The sequence below is a fragment of the Cryptomeria japonica genome, chromosome 3 (assembly GCF_030272615.1).
Source record: "Cryptomeria japonica chromosome 3, Sugi_1.0, whole genome shotgun sequence".
Lineage (NCBI taxonomy): Eukaryota > Viridiplantae > Streptophyta > Pinopsida > Cupressales > Cupressaceae > Cryptomeria > Cryptomeria japonica.
Window position 1 is genome coordinate 789,580,251 of NC_081407.1, and position 22,481 is coordinate 789,602,731.

Sequence of the window (22,481 nt, forward strand, 5' to 3'; positions counted from 1 at the left end):
TTGAAACCTTTTCACCCCAAAAAAGGTACTGGTCAAAATATTGCCATGTAATATAGAGTTAGTTTAAATTTTAATATATTATATCAATTTAGTAGTTTTGGTTGAAATCTTTTCAACTCAAAGTCTTTGTGTCACATAGGTGCCAAATTGTTTTAGATGAAATTATTTTTTCCAAAACTATCTTGTTGGGCCAAAGTGTGACACATCTTGACTTTCAACCACAAGAGATGGCCAATTACATGACTCAATCCTTAATGACACCCACGTTTTGGATTGGGGTAGTCAATTGTGCTAACTATATTTAGAACCATATACCCCATAATATAGAGGAGAATTTTTGAGGAGGCTTGGTCCCAGGTCAAGCTTGATGTTTCCTTCATTAGAGTATATGGTAGTGAGGCTTAGGAATTCAATCTAGATGGTTAGTGTAAGACTATGAAGAAGAAGAGACAACTTTTTAATTAAATTGTTGGATATTATGAAGATGTAAAGACTTACAGTTTATTTGATCCTCTCACTCAAGTTGTCTTCTTTTGGTGCTCACAGTTTGATGAGCAATTTACATGGATGGATACACTATCACATGCTTCTTCCTCAATGCTTGCTCCTCTTCCATCACTCAATGACACTTTTCTTTTTGAGGATGATGATGGTAATGGTCTCGATCCACCCCATTATAGTATATAATCTTTACCTCATTGGACCTACACCTTGTTGAGGTGACTAGACACTAGCATTCATTTATAGGCAACAACTATCAATCTTTTGTGTCATATATTATTAGATGATGCTTATAGGTTTTTAAATGCCAAAAGTATTCTAGAGTGGAACAATGCTAGGATAGAGGAATATTCTTCTTTGATGTAGAATCACGTATGAGTTAGATAACACCTCTTTCCAAGGGAAGAAAGGTGGTTTGGTGCAAGCAGGTGTACAAAACCAAATATGCACTATATGGGTCCATTGATAAGTATAAGACACATCTTTTGCTAAAGAGTATTCACATATCGATGACATTGATTATTTTGAGACTTTTGCTCCTATTGCCAATATGAATTCTATTTATCTTGTACTCTTTTTCGCTATGTCACGCAAATGACCAATTTATTAGATGGATTTGAAGAGTGATTTCTTACATGGTGATCATCATGAGGAGATCTATATGGAGTAAGCTCTAGGTTTTGTGTAGGAGTTTTCCTTTGTTTGCAAATTTCAATGATCACTATATGGTTTAAAAAAAGCCTCCCAAGTTTGATACGTGAAGATGGATAACTTCTTGCTTGCTTGTAGTTTCTCATGATACCATTTGGATTTGATAGTTTACAATTAGACATTTTTTTAATTCTTGTTTTGTATGTGGATGATTTGAATCTCACAAGTAGTTTTACCTCTCTAATCTAAGGTATTTATGGAGTATTGATGAAGTAGTTTCATATGACTAATCCCAGGTTTTTACATTTCTTCCTTGATCATCAAGTTTTTCAATCTTCCAAGGACTTGCAAGAGCAAGAACACTTAGCAACAACAAAAAACCTTTCACAGAAGAGAAAAACAATGAAAAATGTTGTATGTCAATAATGGTACAATGCATACAAGATAAATAATGTAAATTAGAACCCTTGTATATATAGGCATGGGTGAGACAAAGGACAAAATAAGTTTATAATAACATTCATAATCATTTGACGTGAGACACAAAAAATAAACACCTTAAGTAAGCTTAACTAAGTGCTCAAATGACTTTTAAAAAAATTGGTTGGCTAATATAACAACCTATTCAAACCAACATTTTCTTCATTTTAAGATTCTCTTATTTTACCCTTAAAGAAAAATATTTAGAGGCAGACGAACTTGAAAACATCACATACATCACCAATTAAAAAATGATTAATATAACACCAAGATGGAAGATCATTTTGGGCATGATCTTGTAGGCCAAGTCTCCATTATAATATCTATCCTTGAAGGTTTAGAAAGAACAAAAATCTTTGAAAAAGTATCATGTATGTGAGAAATATAAGTCAATTAAAGTTTCGAGAAAAAATATGAATATATTAATCACAAAGATTGGGAGACATCCATTCCATCATCTACAACATGATCCCAACAACATGCCTAATGATGCCATAACCTTACACTTAGTGAAACTTCATTTTTGATAAACTTATTCACAATTGTTCAACTTCATTATAATGACAACATAAGAGATTAAAAGCGTCTTACTTAAAATCCACATTTTTCTCAAAAATACCAATAAGAAAAAATGTAAAATATAAATACAATAATATTAATTTAATTTTAATAATTTTTTTCTTTTGTAATAGCAATATAAAAATATAATTATATTATAATAATTTAGTTTTAATATTTTTTATTTTTATAAAACATTTAAAAAATAAAAATAAAAACTATTAAAATATAAAAATATAATCATATCATAATAATAATTTAATATTATTTACAATAAATTTTGAAATAGAATAATAGACAACTATAATATCTTTAGACATTTGTTAGTTGATAAAACTAATTTAAATTTGATTTTAAAAAAGCACACATCTATTAAAATTTAGAATTATGTGGAAACAAAATGATATTTCAGTACAGAAAATCCCACATTGAAAAGAGTTTAAAGATAAATTAAAGATAGTTTTCTCATAGCCTTATGAACTGTCATATTAAAATATAAAAATATAATCATATCATAATAATAATTTAATATTATTTACAATAAATTTTTAAATAAAATAATAGACAATTATAATATCTTTAAATATTTACTAGTTGATAAAACTAATTTAAATTTGCTTTTAAAGAAACACAGTCTATTAAAATTTAGAACTCCGTGGAGAATGACATCTCAATAGCACATTGAAAAAAGTTTGAAGATAAATTAAAGAAGCATGAACTGTCATTAAAATCTTCCATTCATTCAATTATCATCACTATTTGTGAAGTGATCGCAGATTCATGGGATATTGTAGAGAAATACGGAATCATATGATGAATTTTGGTTCTGATCAAAGCGGTGATTATTCCTTTGCTTTTCATCGTTCTTTTCCAATTAAATGCAATTTTTCGGCAAGCTTTATATTCCTTTCAAAGAACAAACCAGGAAAAAAGTCGAACGATATGAATGAGCACTTACTTTCCTTTACATTATTTAATCGCCGACATAGTCCAACCAGACGAAGCTTTTTGATGTATGGATGGCTTTTGCTTTGATTAGCTAATTTCCAACTGTAAGATGCCAAAGAAAGCTTTTTAGGCTAAAATACTTAATTTGTTGTGCGCATTTTAATTTCGTAAACCTGGAAAACTTTAAACTCATGGTGATCTGCAAAACAATAAGCGAAATCAGCGATGGAAAAGAAGAATTCATGTGCATTGTCATTTTGAATGCTTTGTTTTTCCTGAATCGAGCTGTAATGGGGGATTTGTGTTTATTTTTATATTACAGAGTTTGTTCTAAGCTCTGACTACTTATATCCACAATAGAATGCATATGTCTGTCAGAGTATTCTAGAACGAACTGCATGACTTTGGTATTTTCCAATGTATATGGCTAATTGTATATGTTGTTGAAGTTATTCTGCTTCAGAATGAGAATAAACAAAATATAGTTTTGTTGCACATGCTTAAATTTATGGTTTTGTTTTGTTAAATTTTGGGTAGTCTGAGCCTAAAATTGGCCTGCCAAATTTGAGCTGAGTCTGAGCCTCAGAGCTATGGTACTAGCTGAATTAGTTAGATGGTAAGATTGAGCCTGAACTTTAATTTTGACATACACTTGTATTCAAGATTTTCGGTTTCTCCATTGCTTAATTTTTTAAATAAAGTCTTCCGGTAAATAGAAAACACACATTCGATTTATCCAGAAGACAGATGCGCTGAGATTTTTCTGTTTTTGAAAGTTAAAAGGCCGATTTATTAGTGTTTCAAACGTTTGTTCTCCGCCTCATGGATATGGCTAGTGCAAGAAGTTTACTGTTACCAGGAACGCACATAAGTTTTCAAAGTGTAGAAGTAGTCCCTGGTCCTAGTCAAGAACGGTGTTTCTTTGAAGAAGAGATAACCTCAGGCCACAATTCTCCACATTACAGTCCTCCTAATCCCACTCTTCGAACCCCATCCTTGCTGCATAAGGATTACAATAGACAGAAATCCAGCAGAAGAGATGAACTTCGGAGGTTCAGAACGAGCTTATGGTGGTGGGGGCTTGATCAGTCCACTAAGTCAAATTTGGTTTTTTCATGGTTTCTGTTCATCATGTTTACTCTGGGAGTTCCTGTTCTTAGTTCACTTTTTGTGACTTGTCCTCGCTGTAACGAAGAGCAGAGTTATGCTTATGATAAAATAGTTCAGATTCCAGAGTCAACACTGGCTGCTATTGCATTCTTTTGCCTTTCACGTTATGTGAGAAGATATGGCCTTCGCAAGTTTTTGTTTTTGGATCAACTCTGCGATGACACAGCAAAGGTGCAGCAGGGGTACACACAAGAAGTGGATGTAAGTACATTTATTGAAGAATATAATACTGCACTAGGCATGAACAAGTAAGATTGAAATACTCAATTAGGCATAATTATCTAAGAATTTAGACAACCCGTTGAACTTTCCTCTCAGTCACAGTTTTTTTGACATAAGGATAATCTGGATCTTAGGATATGATTTTATATAACTCTAAAGTTGAGAGTATTTAATTTGCAAACGTTGTTGTTCAAATGGTAAATGTAAGCTTTTTGGCTCATTGATCTATAGTGTTTCCTGTTGACGTTAATAATTTTTTTTTTCTTTTTTCATTTTTATCAGACAAGTAATGTGTATGTGTGGTGCATTTTTCCAGCAAGCCTGTGAATCAGCATCTCTGTGATAAATTGTCTTTTTACAAATTGAACATTTTCTGAAATCTCAGGACCTGCTTGTATGGATAGGTTGCAAAGAAAACAATTCCCATATTACTTGATGAACTATTTCACTGTTAGGAGTAGGACGCATGTCAAACAAGCATAACTGAACTTCAAAGAGATGAAACCATTAAGAATGGGGTTCAAGCTTGAATTATTCGAACATTCTAAATCACAGAAACATTTTCCAGTAGGCTGGAAATCTGTTTTAGCGTTTTGGAAGGATTTCCCATCCTGGGAATTTTCTTGAAACTCCTAGAGAGGTAGGGGCGTAGGAAACCTTTTTAAAACACTAGTTGAAGTTTTTAGCTGTTTTGAGAAGTTTCCTACCGTAGAAGTTAGCTTGACAGAATACACTTTGAAATTTGCAATATTTATGCAGCGGTTTCTGAAAACTTTCAAGAGTTTCTTAGAGTTCTGCCATATTTGATACCATTTCCTGTTGATATCCTGTTTCTTGCCACTTCCTTACGATGTCTACCCCCAATTTCCTGCAGTTTCCTCATCTACCTTCCCTGCATTCAGTGGTGATGTTTACAAAGGTCCAAGTACCCATACCTGATTCTTGGTGTATCATTAACTAAACATGAAAATTTGAAATTCAAAGAGGTGAAATAATTTAAATATTTAATGACTTAGATTGCATGAATTCTATGTTGAATTTCTTTGACTTTTAATGCTTTCCTTTGTTTGTGCAGAGTTCATTCAAACTACTGGCATGGATTCTCTTACCATCATTCCTGGTCGAGCTTCTACACAAAATTCTGTGGTTTATGTCTGTGACAGTTAGCATACCATATATCCATGGTCAGATCCTTAGCAGCTCAATCATGTTTGCAGCTGTTTTAGTTTCATGGATTTACAGAACTGGTGTATTTCTCTTTGTTTGCATCCTTTTTCGTTTGACATGCCATCTTCAAATTCTTCGGTTTGAAGGCTATAAAAATTTCTTAGAAGAGTATAGCTCTGATGTTTATATACTTCTGAAGGAGCATATTAGAATCAGGCACCAGCTTTTTCTGATCAGTCATCGATTCCGTGTTTTTATTCTGGCTTCTTTGCTTACCATTAGTGTGAGCCAGCTAATGGCACTTGCAATGATGTTATCCTCGACTTCCAAAATTAACTTTTTCACTGCAGGCGATTTGGTGGTCAGTTAACTTCCTTGCCAATATAAAAATTTTCTGGCAAATTTTTGAGTATATATCAATTTATGTAACTACCTATTCAAGCAATCCATGGATTGGAACCTACTTAAAGTTTATGGTTTTTCTTTGAAATAGATCATTGTTTGATCTAAAAAAATATACATCAAGCATTTACTTTGGAGGAATTAGGCTTTGCTGTTTTCAAATGTCCATTATATAAATAACTGTTACATCCTTCCCTATTCTTTTGTCAAAAAAAATTGGTAAATAAAGTATGATTCCATGCCTGTAGTTATATTTTGCTCTAGATATCAGATGATTTTTTTTGAATACTCGGTGAACACTTTTTTTCCCCACCTCATTTTTATTGGGGCTCTGTATTACTGCTATACTCCAGGCTCAAACAACATGCACCTCGGCCCTCACTGTTATTGGGGCAGTGTAACACTGCTACACTCTGGCCCAAATCTGATGAATTTCACTGTTATTGGAGCTGTCTGTTATTGCTATACTCTGGCCCAAACTTGATGAACATTACTTGTATCTTAATCCTATTTTAATATTTTTTCTAGAGCAAATAATTATTGAATGATGAAATCTAATTTAAATGTTTTTCTTCACCATGATGTATGCAGGTTTGCTCTGCGGTTCAGCTCACCGGTTTCTTGCTTTGTCTGTTGGAAGCTGCGAGGATAACCCATAGAGCTCAAGGACTTGTCTCCATGGCCACTAGGTGGCATTCATTATCCACATGCTCCTCTCATGGCGCCTATTATTCTGAGAAAGCAGATTTGCCTGATTCTTTTGGGCAAAATCCAAGTTCTATCACTCCTTTTTCAACAGCAAATTCAGATAATGATTCTGAATCATCTGAAATATTTTTCATGTTTCCTTCAAAAGATGCAGTAGCGGCTTTTCAAATGAGGCAATCCTTTGGTCAGTATTCAAACTCACTTGCATGATGATTTTCTATGGTAGTTAGTTGAAGAGTTTCCAATTAAACCTGAAAACAGGTAATTATTTTGCAACAAGGGAATCTGTTCTCAACCTGGTAACCACTGAAAGAATTATTAATAGCTGTATCCATTAGAAGTCTTTTCTCTTTTCTCTGCTCGAATCTATGAATTTCTGTAGACATTAGAAATAAGGAAAAAATGTTATCCTTGGTTTGAGTTGAATAAACTGAGATTTAGTTTCTTCATAAATGAAAAATATTTTCTTACAAATTTTTGAGTAATCTCAAATGCCCATAAACTGGTATTTTGATTTGACATAAAATATTTGGGCCTTGATTTGTAAGGTTGCTAATTTGGCTCTGATACAAATTAGGCATTAATCTCATATCCACTGGATGTAATGGATAAATAATTAATATATGGAAACAAAAATATACAGGAAATATGCTTAAATTTGAGGTTGAGTCATGGGAAAAGAAGTCAAGAAAGAGAAGGAAACTGTGCAAATGCCACTCCTAAGCCAAAGGGATCGTATGCCCAATGACTCTTCTAATGTCAAAAAGCCATGAGAATTGAGGAAGGGAACTAGGATTTCCTACATTGAATCTAACCTAAAGAAGCATCTAGAATGAATTTCTGGAGGTCAAAATGCAGTCATAGAATATTCCATTGTCAATAATTGTCTTAAGAAAAAATACATCCTGCTGTAATTCCAAAAATGATGACAATATGCTAATACAATAAGCATAGGAACACATTTGTCAAGCAGACCTAATCAGCATTTAATGGAGACTACTTAGTGGAAGAATTGCACCACGTTATTGGAGCAGACTTGCTTCAAATGTGTGATAGAATGTCCGGGTTCAGGAACACCAGGGACCATCCAGGCAATCCCCCGAGCACCCCAGGTTCCTTGTGGTTAGACGGATTGCATACCCACAGAGAACCCAGGGCATCTGGGGCGCTCCCTTGATGGGGCTTTCCCAGGTGCTCCTGCAGGTGCCAACACCTTCTGAATGCCAAAAAGGATCTTAAAAAACACTATCATTGATGTTGGATTGAGTTTCCAGCCCTCTTTGACAGAGTTTTTTAATGAAATTGAATTGCAACTGTTCCTGAAATGGATTGGTTACATCTGTTGCCACTTCTGCAGGGTGATAGCAGCTGAGCTTTTTTGATTCTAGACATTGGATTCTTGTGAGGCTGGATCGAGATTCTGTAATTTTAAGCAGAGATCAAAGACTTACAGATGCCTTAACCATTATATTTGTATAACCAACAAATTGTAATATATTTAAAAAAAAAATTGTGTACACACACACACAGCCATACCCAAACGTATTGTACCCAAGGGAAAAAAAATCTACTGTACCGGCATACCTGTACCCAATCCCATACTAGAACCAGCAACTTAGCCTTTGGGTAATCTTCATATAAACAATTATGGTATGGTGTTTTCAATGATTTTAGATGAATAGTGATTATTTTAAATTTTATATAGTAATAGTTTTGCAAGCATTTTTGGAATCAATAGATTGAAGTAATTAAAGGAAGAAAGCAGGTTTAGATCACAATCATTTTAAGTAAAACATCATATGCAGGACCTCATCTAGAATGCAGAAAGTTACAGCATCTAAGCACTTGTGATGAAGTATATCAATGATACTGATGATAAACATGTTTTTGTGGGATTTTGTGCAGTAACATACCTAAAACATAACAGTGGAGGCATCACTTTGTTTGGATTTGTTTTGGATCGTGGTTTACTATATACAATCTTTGCCTTCGAGTTCTCGCTGGTAATGTGGATTCTTAGTAAAGCTATTGCCCTATCTTCAGTGTGAAAGAATTGCAAATCACTTGTTTCAGCCATCAAAAAAATGTATTATGCATTATTGTGATTATGTCTAGGTAAATATGTATGACACGTGGGTTTGAATTTTTTGTGCTCTCTAGCATTCTTCCAAGATTTGTTATTTCTTTATTCTCTTTATGTACCGCCATTGTGGTATTGTCTAAGTGCTGGTTTTCCATCAAGGAACATGTTTACGGTTGAATATGGGCATGCATGTATTACAGACCTCATCAAATTGTCATCAAATTCTTAACAGACCTCTTAACAACAACAAAGCATGCTTTTGCAGTTATCTTGAAATATGGTAAGATGCTACCATAATTGTAGTTTTTCTGTGGAGTGATTGCACCCTTAAGGAGCCCCTGGCACTTTTCTGGTAAGAATGTAAAAAACGTCAGAACTTCACAGTAGTTGAAGACTGAAATTTTATTTGGAAATATGGATGCATGCTTCTTCTGCTATATCATTGTTAATTGTAGTCTGAAGTTTATATAGTCTTCATAGAGCTGAAAAGAGTTTCTTGGTAGATTATACAGCAAAATAAATTCTTTCAGGCAAATTCTAAAGTCTTGCAAGCATAATTTATCTGTATACATTAAATTACACAACAAAACACAGCATAACACAAAGCAACCTCAAGTTTTGGTCTGAGCTTTCACCAGTAGAATTTTTTCGAATAATGGACAATCCTAAAGTAGAACAATTTTCAAGTTGAAATGAAGCAGCTTGCATTGATTCAGTACAAAGGCTTCAACACAAGTAATGGTATTGAATCTCAAAATAAGCAAACCAACTTAAAATGTTGAATCATAATTTACAGTTGAACTCTTAAAGAGAAATGTTAAATAAATGCATCACTGCCAGAGAAGCTTTCAACTACACCAGTTACTCTCTTGGTCAAATTCCATTGCTAACTTAGTGATTACAATTTGTGTTTCATAATCTCCACTAAGTATCTATTTTTCCTTAATGAACTGAGAAAAAAATCTATACGTGATAGGTTCTAATAAGTTACGTCTTGAAGCAGAAAAGGCAAAGAACAAAGTACAATACTGAAGAACCAATTCAAATATATTCTACATCTCAAAACCAGACCAGTAAGTGACAAATACAAAGTAATACAATAGCACAGAAGGAAAAAAAAAAAAAGTCCAACCATAGCTGGTAATTACTGAAAATCTGCTTTTGGTAAAATGATAAAAAATGGCTATTAAATAGAGCAATCACAGGACATAAAGTTGAAATGAGGGAGGCCTGCAGTTGAAATACAAACGTCATTTGTCCATGCTCTACTAAAAATTGGTACATGATATGGTCTAATATTAAATGAGTAAATGAAAAATATAGTTACTTCTTGGTGACCCAAGAACTGGACAAAAAGAAAAAAATATCTTGGGAAAGTGCTATTCTATAATAGTTTTCGTATGTAGATATGACAAAATGGAGAAATTTCCTCAAAGAATACTTGTTAGCTCTATGAAGTGTAAAAGAACAAGAGAAAACTTATAATCCCATCAGGTAACTTACAATTTTAAATATGCCTCTTTGGATTATTGTGAACTTTCACACCGAGACATTAGCAGATAGAGTATGAATGAATAAATTTATCATGTTAGAGTTGCAACAAAGACATGTCACAACCTCATGCTCGCATACACAATGTTGTTGAAACTGAACAGCGTTGTGACCAACACACATGATGACACAAGGTCAATGCAACAACATAGAACCATAAGAAAAAGACTTACAAAAGCATCATAGAATGATGTCAACATGATGAGAAATGAAGGAGATAGAACCCTCTCACAATTGACTATAGAGTAAACTCACATCGTTGGTACCAATGACAGGAAAGAGTGGAAAGAACTAAACCCATGCTAAAATTCATCCCCAATAAACCCAAGCTTTCAAACAAACACCCACGGATGGATTCACAACACTTAAACATCTCCAAAAACAAGCCATGAATAAGGCACAAATCCTCAAAATGAGTGAAGAGCGAGATCTAAGCAAGACGAAAGTAACCTATGCAAGACATGACATATTTTTGTCAATTTACAAGCTATTAAAGGCTAGTTTGAAACAGACAACTTAAAGGAGCTTAAACCACACTATGAAATCCTTGAAACTCACAAAAACAGAAATATGATAATATCTATATTACCAAAAAAATGCACTATTTACATGGAAGTGTTTATCAACTAAAAACGCGACAATTGGATGTGCAACTTTCAAATTCAAGCTTTGAGGATAAAACATAGTATTAATAATTTCCATTCATTCACAAGTACGCATTAGGATGTAGATACAATCATGATATTTTGTTCCAAAACAAGATTCAATTTCAACATAAGTCACAATTCTTACATGGTTACGAAAGAGAGATTACATCCCAAACATGAATAGATTGCATTTTAATATAAAGATATGGTACATATAATAAAATATATTACAACTTTCTTAAATATAATAAAATATAATTCAAGATACAACAATGGAGGAGAGATGAAAACCCTGCATGCTCTCCAAGACAACAAATGATCCCATCATGCATCCCAATGGTGATCAACACCACTTAATCGTGTGGCATCTGTTGGAAAGGTTGTCAATGATGTCATAAATATATCAATCATCCAAGTTAAAGATATATGAAAATGTTTGTGCAACAATTCAATATTAACGGGCAGAGATATAATTTAATTGAGTAATTAAATAAGCAGAGGCAAAGGCATTACTAATGGGCAGCTATTAATATGATTATGTGAGAAATTAGAATGATATTATATGATGGCCAACTCCCTTTCCTTTGTCACCCTCTTTTTTTTTTGAGGGAATTAAAGTAAATAAAGTTAAATTCTGTTGGTGTTGGAAATAAGCCACACCTGGACCGACGATGGACTGGTCCAAGAGGGGCCAGTAGCTCAGTGGTAGAGCACTCCAACAGCATATGGAAGGTCCTAGGTTTGAGTCCTAGCTGGTCCATGTCTCAACATGGTATTAGAGCCAGGTCTAGGCTAGGAGCCCCAAGCACACGAGAGGTGTGGCTTAAGGGGGGGTGTTGGTGTTGGAAATAAGCCACACCCGGACCGACGATGGACTGGTCCAAGAGGGGCCAGTAGCTCAGTGGTAGAGCTCTCCAGCAGCATATGGAAGGTCCTAGGTTCGAGTCCTAGCTGGTCCATATCTCAACAAATTCAGATTAATAAGGCCGACCTCATAGAGTTTAGCATCCAGCAAAGATGAGCAAACAAAATAAATAAATATTATACCTGCCTGGCCGATCACCTAGAGATTTAATAAATAAAAATTAAGGTTTTATGGTTGGCCGACCAGCAATGAAAAGATGTAACTATTTGTTTGAAGAGGCACTTCATGGATATAAATGGAAGAGGTTTGGGAGACATCTTAACCATCAATTTAATTGCAATATCATTCTGATTTAGAGCAGATTTACTGGTGTATGAAAGGCAGAAAGAAAGGGTTATTGCAGAAATTATTTGTCAAATATTTGAGCAGATTTATGGGACTCATTTGATCCCACTTTGTGAAGCAACATTGGAGCAAATTCATGCTAGATTTGTGAGGGAAGATCATTGAAGTTCATAGTACAGATTCATGTAAGTTAGTGGAGATTTGTGGGCATATTTTGAATATCATATTGTAGATCTGAGTGCAGATTTGAGAGCTGAATTTGAAGGCAGATTTGTGTGATCGAGAGGTTGGAGCCTCTCACTCAAAGAGATTGGTGTCTCTTGTTGAGTTAGTGCTTAGTTGTGGGGATTGGTCTCTTTAGTGGGTTGGTACCTACAATTCTTCTAGAGGGGATTGGTGTTTCTTGTAGGATGGTGCCTATGAAATTTGTAAGAAGTTCTCAATACAAAAGCAATATTTTGCTGTGGTTTCCACATAAATCGTGTGTTCATTTGTGTTCTGATTTGCTAGATCTTGCATGTGTGGTTTATTAAGCTTTTTGAAGTATTGATATTGCATCTAATCAAGTTTGGAAAATTAAAGTTTGTTATTGTACTAATTCACCCCCCCTCTCAATATAATCGTTTACTCTTCATGGTCTTGAGGCCCACACTTCTATACTAGGAGACGAGCATATTTTTGCAGACATAAGCATGACATAAATGATTGGCTTTAGACACACAATAAAATCAAGCACGGGTCCATTTACAAATTGGTTCCATACAAGGATCACAATTTACACAAGTGAAAGAGAAAGCGAAGTTGAAGACATGAGTGTCTTCACCTTGGTCTTCCAAGACACAATGTGGATTTCGGAGACATTACAATCTTGAGTAAACCCATCACAATGGATGCATTCCTTTAAACATTTTAATCAAACTAGATAAATTCCAATAGTTTAGAAAGTAATGCTCTCTTGCCAACAACATTTGCACTAATGCTAGATAAAATCCAATAGAGCTGGAAAATAATGATTCATTCAAGTCTTTTCTTACTTAATGTTTGAACACAAATTTTATTAATTTAAGGAATCCAATCATGCCATATTCCTTGATAAAATCTCATAGAGCTAGAGCAATGATGTCCACTCCCAACTTTTACCTATTTCTTTGTTCCTAACATAATGACTTAACCATTCATGTCTTAACCCTAGATGAATCCAATAGAGTTAGGTCAATCATGACAAATCGGGATTCCATGCACACACTTCTCAAGGAATAAGCAATCTATTTCTATGGAAAAACTCATTACTAAGTGAAATAAAATATTCCAAAATTTTGCATAATTTTTCAATATCTAGGTTCCACCCTTGGAGAATGAAAGATCCCCAACCAGTCTGAACTGAAATTTTCTTGAATCTATACTGCTGTAATGATGTTTTGAGACTGTTTTGCTGAGGGATTTTGCTTGGGTTTGATTTCAATAGTTTGCATAATGTTTATTCATGAGCAATTGCCAATAAAATAATATTTGGAAAGCATAATACAATAATATAATTGACTGAATTTAATTTCAGAATTCTGATTTGTATGACAGCAATTATAATGACTTCCAAAATCAAGAATTATATTCCATCAAAGCGTAATAAACATACCAAGAGTGCAACGCCTAGCTAGAAGAGGGGTTTTATTGAATAATCTTGAATAAGACACAATGGATGAGCGCCCAAGGGTGTCCAATGACTCCAATGAAGTTTATTTGCATCAACAATAATTACTTAAAACAAATATATTGAAATTGCTAAGGAATGTGCCTGGCCTCTAGGCAAGATTATTGAATTCCTAAGTTTCCCTCAAAGAATCCTTGAACTAGATCCCAATTGACATCTGTAGCCTATAGGATGCCCCAAACCCCTATAGGAAAGTGATGACAATAAAGATTACAACAATTTCCAGCTTCCTACTGAGTTACAGTCCAAATGATGAAGCCAAAGGGCTGCAAGCGGTACGGCCAGCAAGGAAGAGGCACAACTGGCTCAAGAAATGGTACGGATGCCTCTGGGGGTCTCCAAATCCTCCTGAATCTGCAATACAAAGTCTGAATCTGCTGATAAAGTTCTGAATTTTCTTGTATAACTCTCAATTGAAGCACAAACAAGAATCCTCTACGAATTCCCCACGATTATGAACTAGGTTGGCATCCAATTCATTGATCCCCAAGGAGTTTTTGTTCCGTGGAGGTTTTTCTGCTGCTGAAATCCATTTGCAGAGCTCAATTCCCGAGAAGTCGATTGTAAAATGATTCAAAGATAGTCAAATGAAGTGATAGGGAGGACCCTAGATTGCTTGAGTCAGCTCGACTCACTCCAAGGCTTTCTTCCTAGCCTAACTCAGGAATACTCCTCTCACTATTCCCCTAATCCACTCTGGGTCCTCACTACCGAGGTTTGATACTCTGCTCTGTGAATTCACTTTCGTAAATCCACCAACTCACTTATCCACCCGATCTCACCGGACACCTTGCAGGGTTTGCTCTACCATGGATTATACCTACAACTTCTCCTAAGTTGTTTTCCTCCTCATGCTTGGATCTTCTCTCCCTTTGATCCCATCTTCCTTTGGTCTGAGGCTAACAACCTAGACTCCAGTCTACCTGGAAGTGATTCCTCTTGGTCACTGATACCTAGCCGGGCTATCATCAAGCTCGCCTAGGGCCAGTCTGCTGAAACGGCCGACGCCATTCCCTGGTCTGCTACACATAGAACTCTACTATACATGGCTGGCTCTTCTTGACAACCTCCAATGGTTGTGTGGATCCCACGATGGAGAATCAAGACAGAGCCATGTTATAATAACTTGTCACCAATAGAAAACAAGAAACAAAACAACTTTTTTACAGAGCCGAGCTTGGCACGACTTCAAAATTGGAACTCACAAAACACAAAAAAGTAACATCTACTCTATCACACTGGCATTTAAAGCTTTAAGCCATTAATTACAGTTTTCAAACGAAAATTGAACTCTGAGAAAGAAACCAGAAAATGGTCTTCAAATTTTTATTCAAAAGATGTTCTTTGTTCCACCTATCCAACCTCCTTACAGATTGCCCATTGGGTCTTTTATAGCCTCTATGACATGTCATGAAGCATCCCTAACCGACGAGATTGAACTCGACACAATTGGTTTCCTGCTATAACTGTCTTTTGATTTCCATTGGGTCATCGGGTTAGCACCGAAACACTTACACCGACGTCCGATTGCAATTTACAACTCACTTGCTTTTCTATCTGGTCATCGGAGTAGCCTCAAAACACTTACTCCGATGTCCGATGGCATTTTACACTTTGCGCACTTCCATATTGGTTTCCATCGGGTCATCAAAGTAGCATTAAAGCACTCTTACCGATGGCCGATGGTGCGCTCCCAACAGAATGCTTGCTTATTAGGTTATCGGTGTAGCTCCAAACATGTGATACCAATAGCCGATGGTGCGCTCCAAACCGCATGCTTTCCCATCGGGTTATTGGGCGACACAAAAACTAGTCTTGCCGGTACCCGATGGCTCCACTTCAACTCGCTCCGCTCGTTGACTTCTCACTGGGTCCCACCATGGTCACCAAGTTGCGGGAGATAAACCTCGTGCAACTTGCCATAGTGGTATAGCGACCGACATTGATCATCCTGGACTTGCTCACCTATTAGCTGGCGGTTTCATCGGGTTATCGGGGTAGGTGGAAAACACTCTTGCCGATATCTGATGGTTCCACTTTGACTCGCTTCAACGCTTGGCGACTTCATCGGGTTAGGTCTTGCCGAAAAACAAAACTTTCACAAAGAAGATAAAAATGCACTCCAAGCTCCAAACAGACAACCTAATGGACTAGAACCAGTCCTTATGCCAAAATTGCCAAAATTGCAAAGGGTATTTGCTCACCCTTAGGTGCTCCTACACCATGAAGACTCCCCACATTACTTTATTGTTTTCCCAACCCTAATCGAACTTTTAGGGTTCTCTCCACAATTTTCATGAAAGTTAGTAAACAAAAATCCCCTCTAAATAATTTGCCCAACTTGAGGGTCTATTCCATCATTGAAGGTGGCCACCTTTTAAAATCAACTTAATGCCTAGGGGGGTGTGCCATGGGGTTATTTAATGTTTTATTATTACTTTATAACTTAATCCCCATAAAGTCACTTTAATTAATTCTTTTTCTATTTTTAGAAAAGGTAACTTTATATTATAATAACATTATAATATCAAATAATAACTCTACCCAACACCCAAATGCCAAGTCTAGATATCTTGTGGGGAGTGAATCTTGATCGAATGAAAGATTGGATCAGATATACCAATCTAGGCACATATCCTCATAAATTTGCTTTTAGAATTGACCTGCTCATTGATTTTCAAAATATTGTGTCCCCTTTCAAAACTAAAGGAATTAATTGAGGACCTATAGTCTATTCTTTATTTTTTGTAGCCTTTGTTAACAACAAATAATAATTCTGAGGAAAAAATTAAATTAATTAATTGAGGACCTATCATGTCCTAGCGATGTAGGTGACAACTTGTAGTCCCTTTGTTTTGTTTCTTTCTTGTTTTGGGTCCTTGCCCTTTGGTTTTGTTTGTGTTTGTTTTCCTTTTTTGTTTTTTCCTCTTTTGTTGCCTTGTCTTGTGTTTGTTCAAATAATTCAATAATTGGAAACAAAATTAGAAAGAAATCTAATCTACCTATAAAATGCATTATTGACTATTATATAAGATATGCAAATATTAATCTAATACCCTCCCTTAATGGTCATTCCATCAACTACACCAAGTTTCCCCCTAAATTTTACAAACTTTTTCGAGCTTAGAGACATGGTGAGGATGTTTGCAGTCTGATCATCAATTGGAAGATACTGCAATTGATCTGTCTTTGACAACTTGTCTAATGAAATGGCAATGAAGCTTAACATGCTTGGTTCTTTCATGGAAGATTGGATTTTTCGCAAGTTTGAGCACCCCTTGATTGTCACAGAAGAGGGGTGAAGGACCTGCTTGAGACATTTGCATGTCAAAAAAATCCTTCGAAGCCAAACTACCCCACAAGTTGCTATAGCAGTTCCCCGATATTCTGCTTCGGTCGAGGAAAGAGCTACCACCTGCCACTTCTTGCTGGTCCATGTACCTATTCCCAAACTGAAGACATATCCAAATGTAGACTTCGTATCATCAACAATACCTACCCAATCTGAGTCTATGAAACCAATGAGTCTAGGATCTTTGCTTTTGCCATACAAAATGCCAAAGTTAGAAGTGCCCTTCACATATCTCAACACACGCTTCGTTGCAACCCAATGATCAGCTTTAGGAGCTATCATGAAACAAGAGATGTAGCTCATTGCATAACTGAGATCATGTCTAGTGGTAGTGAGATAGATGAGACTACCCACTAGTTGCCTGAACACTGATTAGTCCACCACAGGTGAATCTGAATTGGTTGGATCCTCACTACCCACAACAACTATAGTGTGAGTCTTGTTGTGACCTAATCACACATCACCCCTTCCTAGATAGGGACCCCCTAACTTTTATGCCCTTTTGGTTGTTTGGTATTGGTTTTTTGTGAGTTTTGGTGGCAGTCTCGTCAGTCTCTCCGCTTTGCGAATGTTCGAGGATCATTTGGAGTTAATTTGCTTTTCGTTTGAGCGAGTTTTATGAAGTCTAGGGCCTGTTTTGTCCCTTTTTAGGGTTTCTGCCTTTTGTCCTAGATTTTAGGAATTTTTGTTAGGGTATTGGAAAAGCTGAACATATGACTAGAATCAAGACCCTTCAAGGAACCTCCCAATAAAATTTGAGCCAAAACGGAGCAACTTTCTATTTTTAGAAAGTTCCTATTTTTTAGGGATTTTGCTGAGTCTTGGAATGTCATCATTTTGCCAAAAAACAAACTTACTATTTTTAGTAATTTCTATTTTTAGTAAGTTTCTATTTATAGTAAGTCTTTCTTGTATCCTGTGTAGGGGTCTAACATTGACACTTTGAAGGTTCCTATTTTTGGAAAGTCAGTTTTGACAGGACCATTCGGGCAAGGTGACAAAGATCAGACATTCACAACTATTTCTAATTTCTGGAAAGTTGGAAAGCAGACAGAGAAAGCCAGAAGATGGTTGAATGCTGAAAGCTCACTCCTGAAATGGAAAGCTCGGGAAAATACTCAAGTCTGGAAAAATCATCCCAAGTCCTGGCCAGGCACCAAAATGAAAGAGGCATGGAGGATTCACAAATTCATTGAATCCTCCACCAAAGAAGAATTCCACCCCAGGCCACAGAAAGGCGCCAAAGTTGATGCACCATGGAATTCCCGCCGTAGTTTGTGAATCCTCAGCCAAGGTAAAAATCCGCCCAAGGATGAGGTAAGGCGCCAAATCCACTAAGGCATGGAAGGAGGGAAAAGACCTAAAATCCCCAGGGCATTTTAGCACCCAAGAGAGGTAAAGGGTGCCAAATTGAGGGATGGAAGAAATCCATGGAAGTGAGGAAATGCCTTCCCCAAGTCAAAAATGCGCCCAAGTGCTAGGGAGGGCGCTAAACTCAGCATTCCATGGAGAGCAAGGAATAACAATGAAATCCTTCACTTATGCAAAATTCCGCCCCAACCTTGTGGAGGGCGCCAAAATGAGGTGTGCATGGAGAGAATGAAAAGGTGTGAATTCCACACTTGGTGAAGAATAGCGCCCAAAGGAGAAGAAGGGCGCCAAAGTTGGGATGCCAAGAAAAACGAGAAAAGATATGAATTCCTTGCCTTGTTGGAAATGGTGCCTAGGGATGAAGTAGGGCGCCAAATGGAGGTAATGGAGGAAGGTTCAAACATGATGAAATTCCTCCCTCATGAAGAAATAGCACCCAAAGGTGATGCTGAGTGCCAGAATGTAATGTGCATGGACGGATAAAAAATTGTGAATTCCATCACCAAGGCAAAATTCTGCCCTGCTCCCCAGCTGGGCACCAAAATCAAGCATCCATGGACGATTCACGAAATTGATGGAATTTCCCCCTCTAGTGAAAATCCATGCTCAAGCTTGAAAATTGAAAATTTGCCCAAGGCATGAAAGCCAAGGGGTCAAGGAGGAATCAAAAAAGTAAAAATCCCCTTGGGCAAATTTTTGAATATGCTATTTTTAGACAGCGAATCTCGCCGGAATGTGGTAAATTTTATAGATTCGGAATCGTGGCAAAATTCTCTATCCAATGAACATGGCTCCTAAATTTTAGGCGGGATCCCTAAAAGATAGGGATGTTGAAAAGAGGCGTGAAAATTCCTTCAAAAGCAGAAGGCAACGAGTTAGAATAAAATCAAGCAAATCTTGAAAAAATCCTTCAATTTCCTCCAAAATTGGAAGAATGGAAATTAATGAGTTGGCGAAGAGAATCTTCCAAGTATGACGCATGACTTAGTGCATTTAAGGAAATTTCTAAATTCAAACTCGCATGGGAAGTTTCTTTTGCATGGCGCAGTAATTGGGGAAAGTATGACGCATCATGAATGCAATTGCTAATTTAAATGCCTCCTAACTTAGCAAGACGTTTTGAAGAATTCTATATAAGTTTGGAAAGGCATTTAATTTCTCACGTGCAGGATTCAAGAAGAAGAGCTGGAGAAGTGAAGGGTGGTCATACTTAGTTTCTATTTTCATAATTTCCAAGGTGCTTCTTGGATGGCAGAATCAAGCAAGGCAGCTACCCTCTCCAGGCAGGCATTGATCAAGGCAGAAATGAAAGGTTTCCTTCCCCATTCCCGGCTGAATTCAAGATGGGAAGAAATCAGCGATACTAATTTAGGCACATTCAATTTGGCTGCATTCAAGATCAGAATGTTCGGGACAACAGGGCACAGTCCATCACCAACAATTGTCAAAATTGTCAAAAGCGGGATTGTTGCGGCAACTGGTTTTCCTCCTGCTATTCAGTGCCCAGACTTGGTCCAAGAATGTGCAGCGCATTATAATTTGGAGCAAAAGACAATCTCAACTCCAGATGGCAAGCTGCCGGCAACATTGACTCCGGAGTCAATTGGTGAGGCTCTCGGAATTCCTTCACACTATTCCATGACATACAGGACCAGCAACGGAGCTCAGGCAGTATATGGGTTGCGGACTAGCTTAGCTGAAAGTACATGTGTTATCCTCAGCTGCATCTTCACAATGTCAATTCTTACAGGTTGGCAAATGACACCTTCACCATGTACTTGACATGGCTTATGTAGAAGAAGTTGCACGTAAGGGTGTCGCCGCAAGCAAGTGCCTTGGTCCAAAAGTATGGACCTGCATTCTTGCAATTTCCTAAATTCACCTACATCAGGACGCAAGGATTCTCATTCCAGTCATACAAATTGCCAAGATATCCATCAGACAAGCTCGTATTGCTGGGGCTCATGAGACAGTTAACTGCCTATGATCAATTGCAGAAGAAGAAAAAGCAATCAATTGAATTCCTAGTTGTCTTGGGTAACTTCATGGAAATTTGCCCAGGCTTGGAAGCCGCTGAAAGTGCAGCAGGGGAATTGGCATTCTATCGCCTGCCGTTTTATACATCCAAGGCCCAGTATGATCCTTACCGCCAAATCAAAAAGGTTGCTGGCGTCAAATTCATACACAAATTTCACTTAGAAGATTATTGGGCAGGTGTCGAGGACGACCTTGAGGTCCGAAAGAGAATGCATTCCAGATTGCCCCTCGACACCATCAGGTTAAGTGAAATTTATCAAGTTCCAGATCAAGTAAAGGAGGATTCAGATTTGATACAACTTGAATTTGAGAGAGTGAAAGATTAGCCTATTCAGTTGCCAGATTGGTCAAAGCTCGAGAGGGATTTGAGTGTCTTAGCTAGATCAGTGCTGAAATTCACTAAGCACCGGATTGACAGGCAGATAAGGAAGTTGGCAGAGGGGAATGTCCATTTGACATATCAGCTAATGGGAAGTCTAGATTCCCACAGTGAGACAACTGAGGGCTCTTCACAGCTTCAGGCAGGAAAGGAAGTTCAGATGGATAAAGGAAAAATGCCTCAAAGAGGCCAAGGACAGCAAAGAAGAAGGATATCCAACAAGAAATCCCATAGGAGATTCAACAGGAAGTCTAGCAGGAAGAACCTCCTCAAAAGAAAGCAAGGACGGAAAGATAGCATACACCAGTAAGTTCCTCGAGTGTGCACGAGGTAGAGATGTTCCCACATCCAACAGGTCCACTTCCAAAGAGCATTCCGACACCAGATATACTCAGCATTAACGCTTCACAGGGACACCATCGGCCAAGAAGTCAAAGGCAAGAAAGTCCCCCACATCAGGAAGAGGCTCGCTAGGATAGCTTCGTGGAAGCTATCCTTGGTGAAATGGAGGAGTCAAGGAACAGGAGCACGTAGAGGATCATAGTCACTCCATCCCCACTCCAGATTGGTTGGTGGGAAGGCCGAGAAGGTAATCAGAAAGGGAAACTGATCCTGCTTGGGAGTTGGAAGAATTATTGAAAAGGATGGATCAGCCAGCAGAAAGGAAGGCTCCCCAAAAATTTTCCAAGGTTGTTAGGGAAGAATCTAGATCCTGGACCCTGCACATTGTTGAGCCTGCAGTAGATAAAGACATAAACGAAATCAGGCAGGAGGATTATGTTATCAGACATATTGATCTTGGCCATGCTTCCACACGTCAAGTAATGGGAGACTTTGAAGAATCTTCCTTGGCCATGAAGGAGAAGATGCTGAAATCAAAGGCGAAATGTAAGCAGCTGAGGGAAGAAAATAGAGCCCTATGCGAGTACGTCAGGAGTTTCAAAAGACCCCTCAGGGAGGCAGGTCCTTCATTCACTCCTCCTTCCTCCCTTCCTAAGGAAGTGGTTGATGATGCAAAAGTTATTAGAGTGATGGCGCAAAATTCCAGGGAGGATGTGCACATTTACTAGGAATCAACCATTTCGCGACTCAGGGCTCTGACGAAGGTTCCAAGGCAAATTCTGGTTGATGGGAAAATAATTCACGAGAATGAAGCTTATGATTTTCCCCGATGGTTGTACGCCATTTGTTCAGGAAAGAACACCTTTGATAAATTCAGCGTAGACTCCTTTACTTTGAAAGATTCCATCAGAGGGGTGCAGGAGGAAATCATCAGTGCAATTGAGGCATTGTTCGTAAGGAAGCTCATTTGCACGATTTCTTCTTCTTAGGTTCA

General features: G+C 37.2%; 1 protein-coding gene across 2 annotated transcripts in view; it reads left to right on the plus strand.

The window, feature by feature from the left end:
• The first annotated feature begins 3,255 nt into the window (after nt 1–3,255).
• LOC131069601 (uncharacterized) overlaps nt 3,256–22,481 on the plus strand; it is a 58,188-nt gene continuing 38,962 nt past the window's right edge. The window contains exons 1-5 of one of the 2 annotated variants that reach the window (XR_009112149.2): nt 3,256–4,509; nt 5,606–6,058; nt 6,691–6,991; nt 8,713–8,810; nt 9,156–9,242. Coding sequence is in view for 1 of the 2 variants with exons in the window: in XM_058005128.2 (XP_057861111.1) it covers nt 3,961–4,509; nt 5,606–6,058; nt 6,691–6,991; nt 8,713–8,810 (1,401 nt within the window). In the remaining variant the exon portion in view is untranslated. The remainder of the gene's footprint in view (nt 4,510–5,605; nt 6,059–6,690; nt 6,992–8,712; nt 8,811–9,155; nt 9,243–22,481) is intronic. The other variant, XM_058005128.2, reaches the window with a different exon arrangement.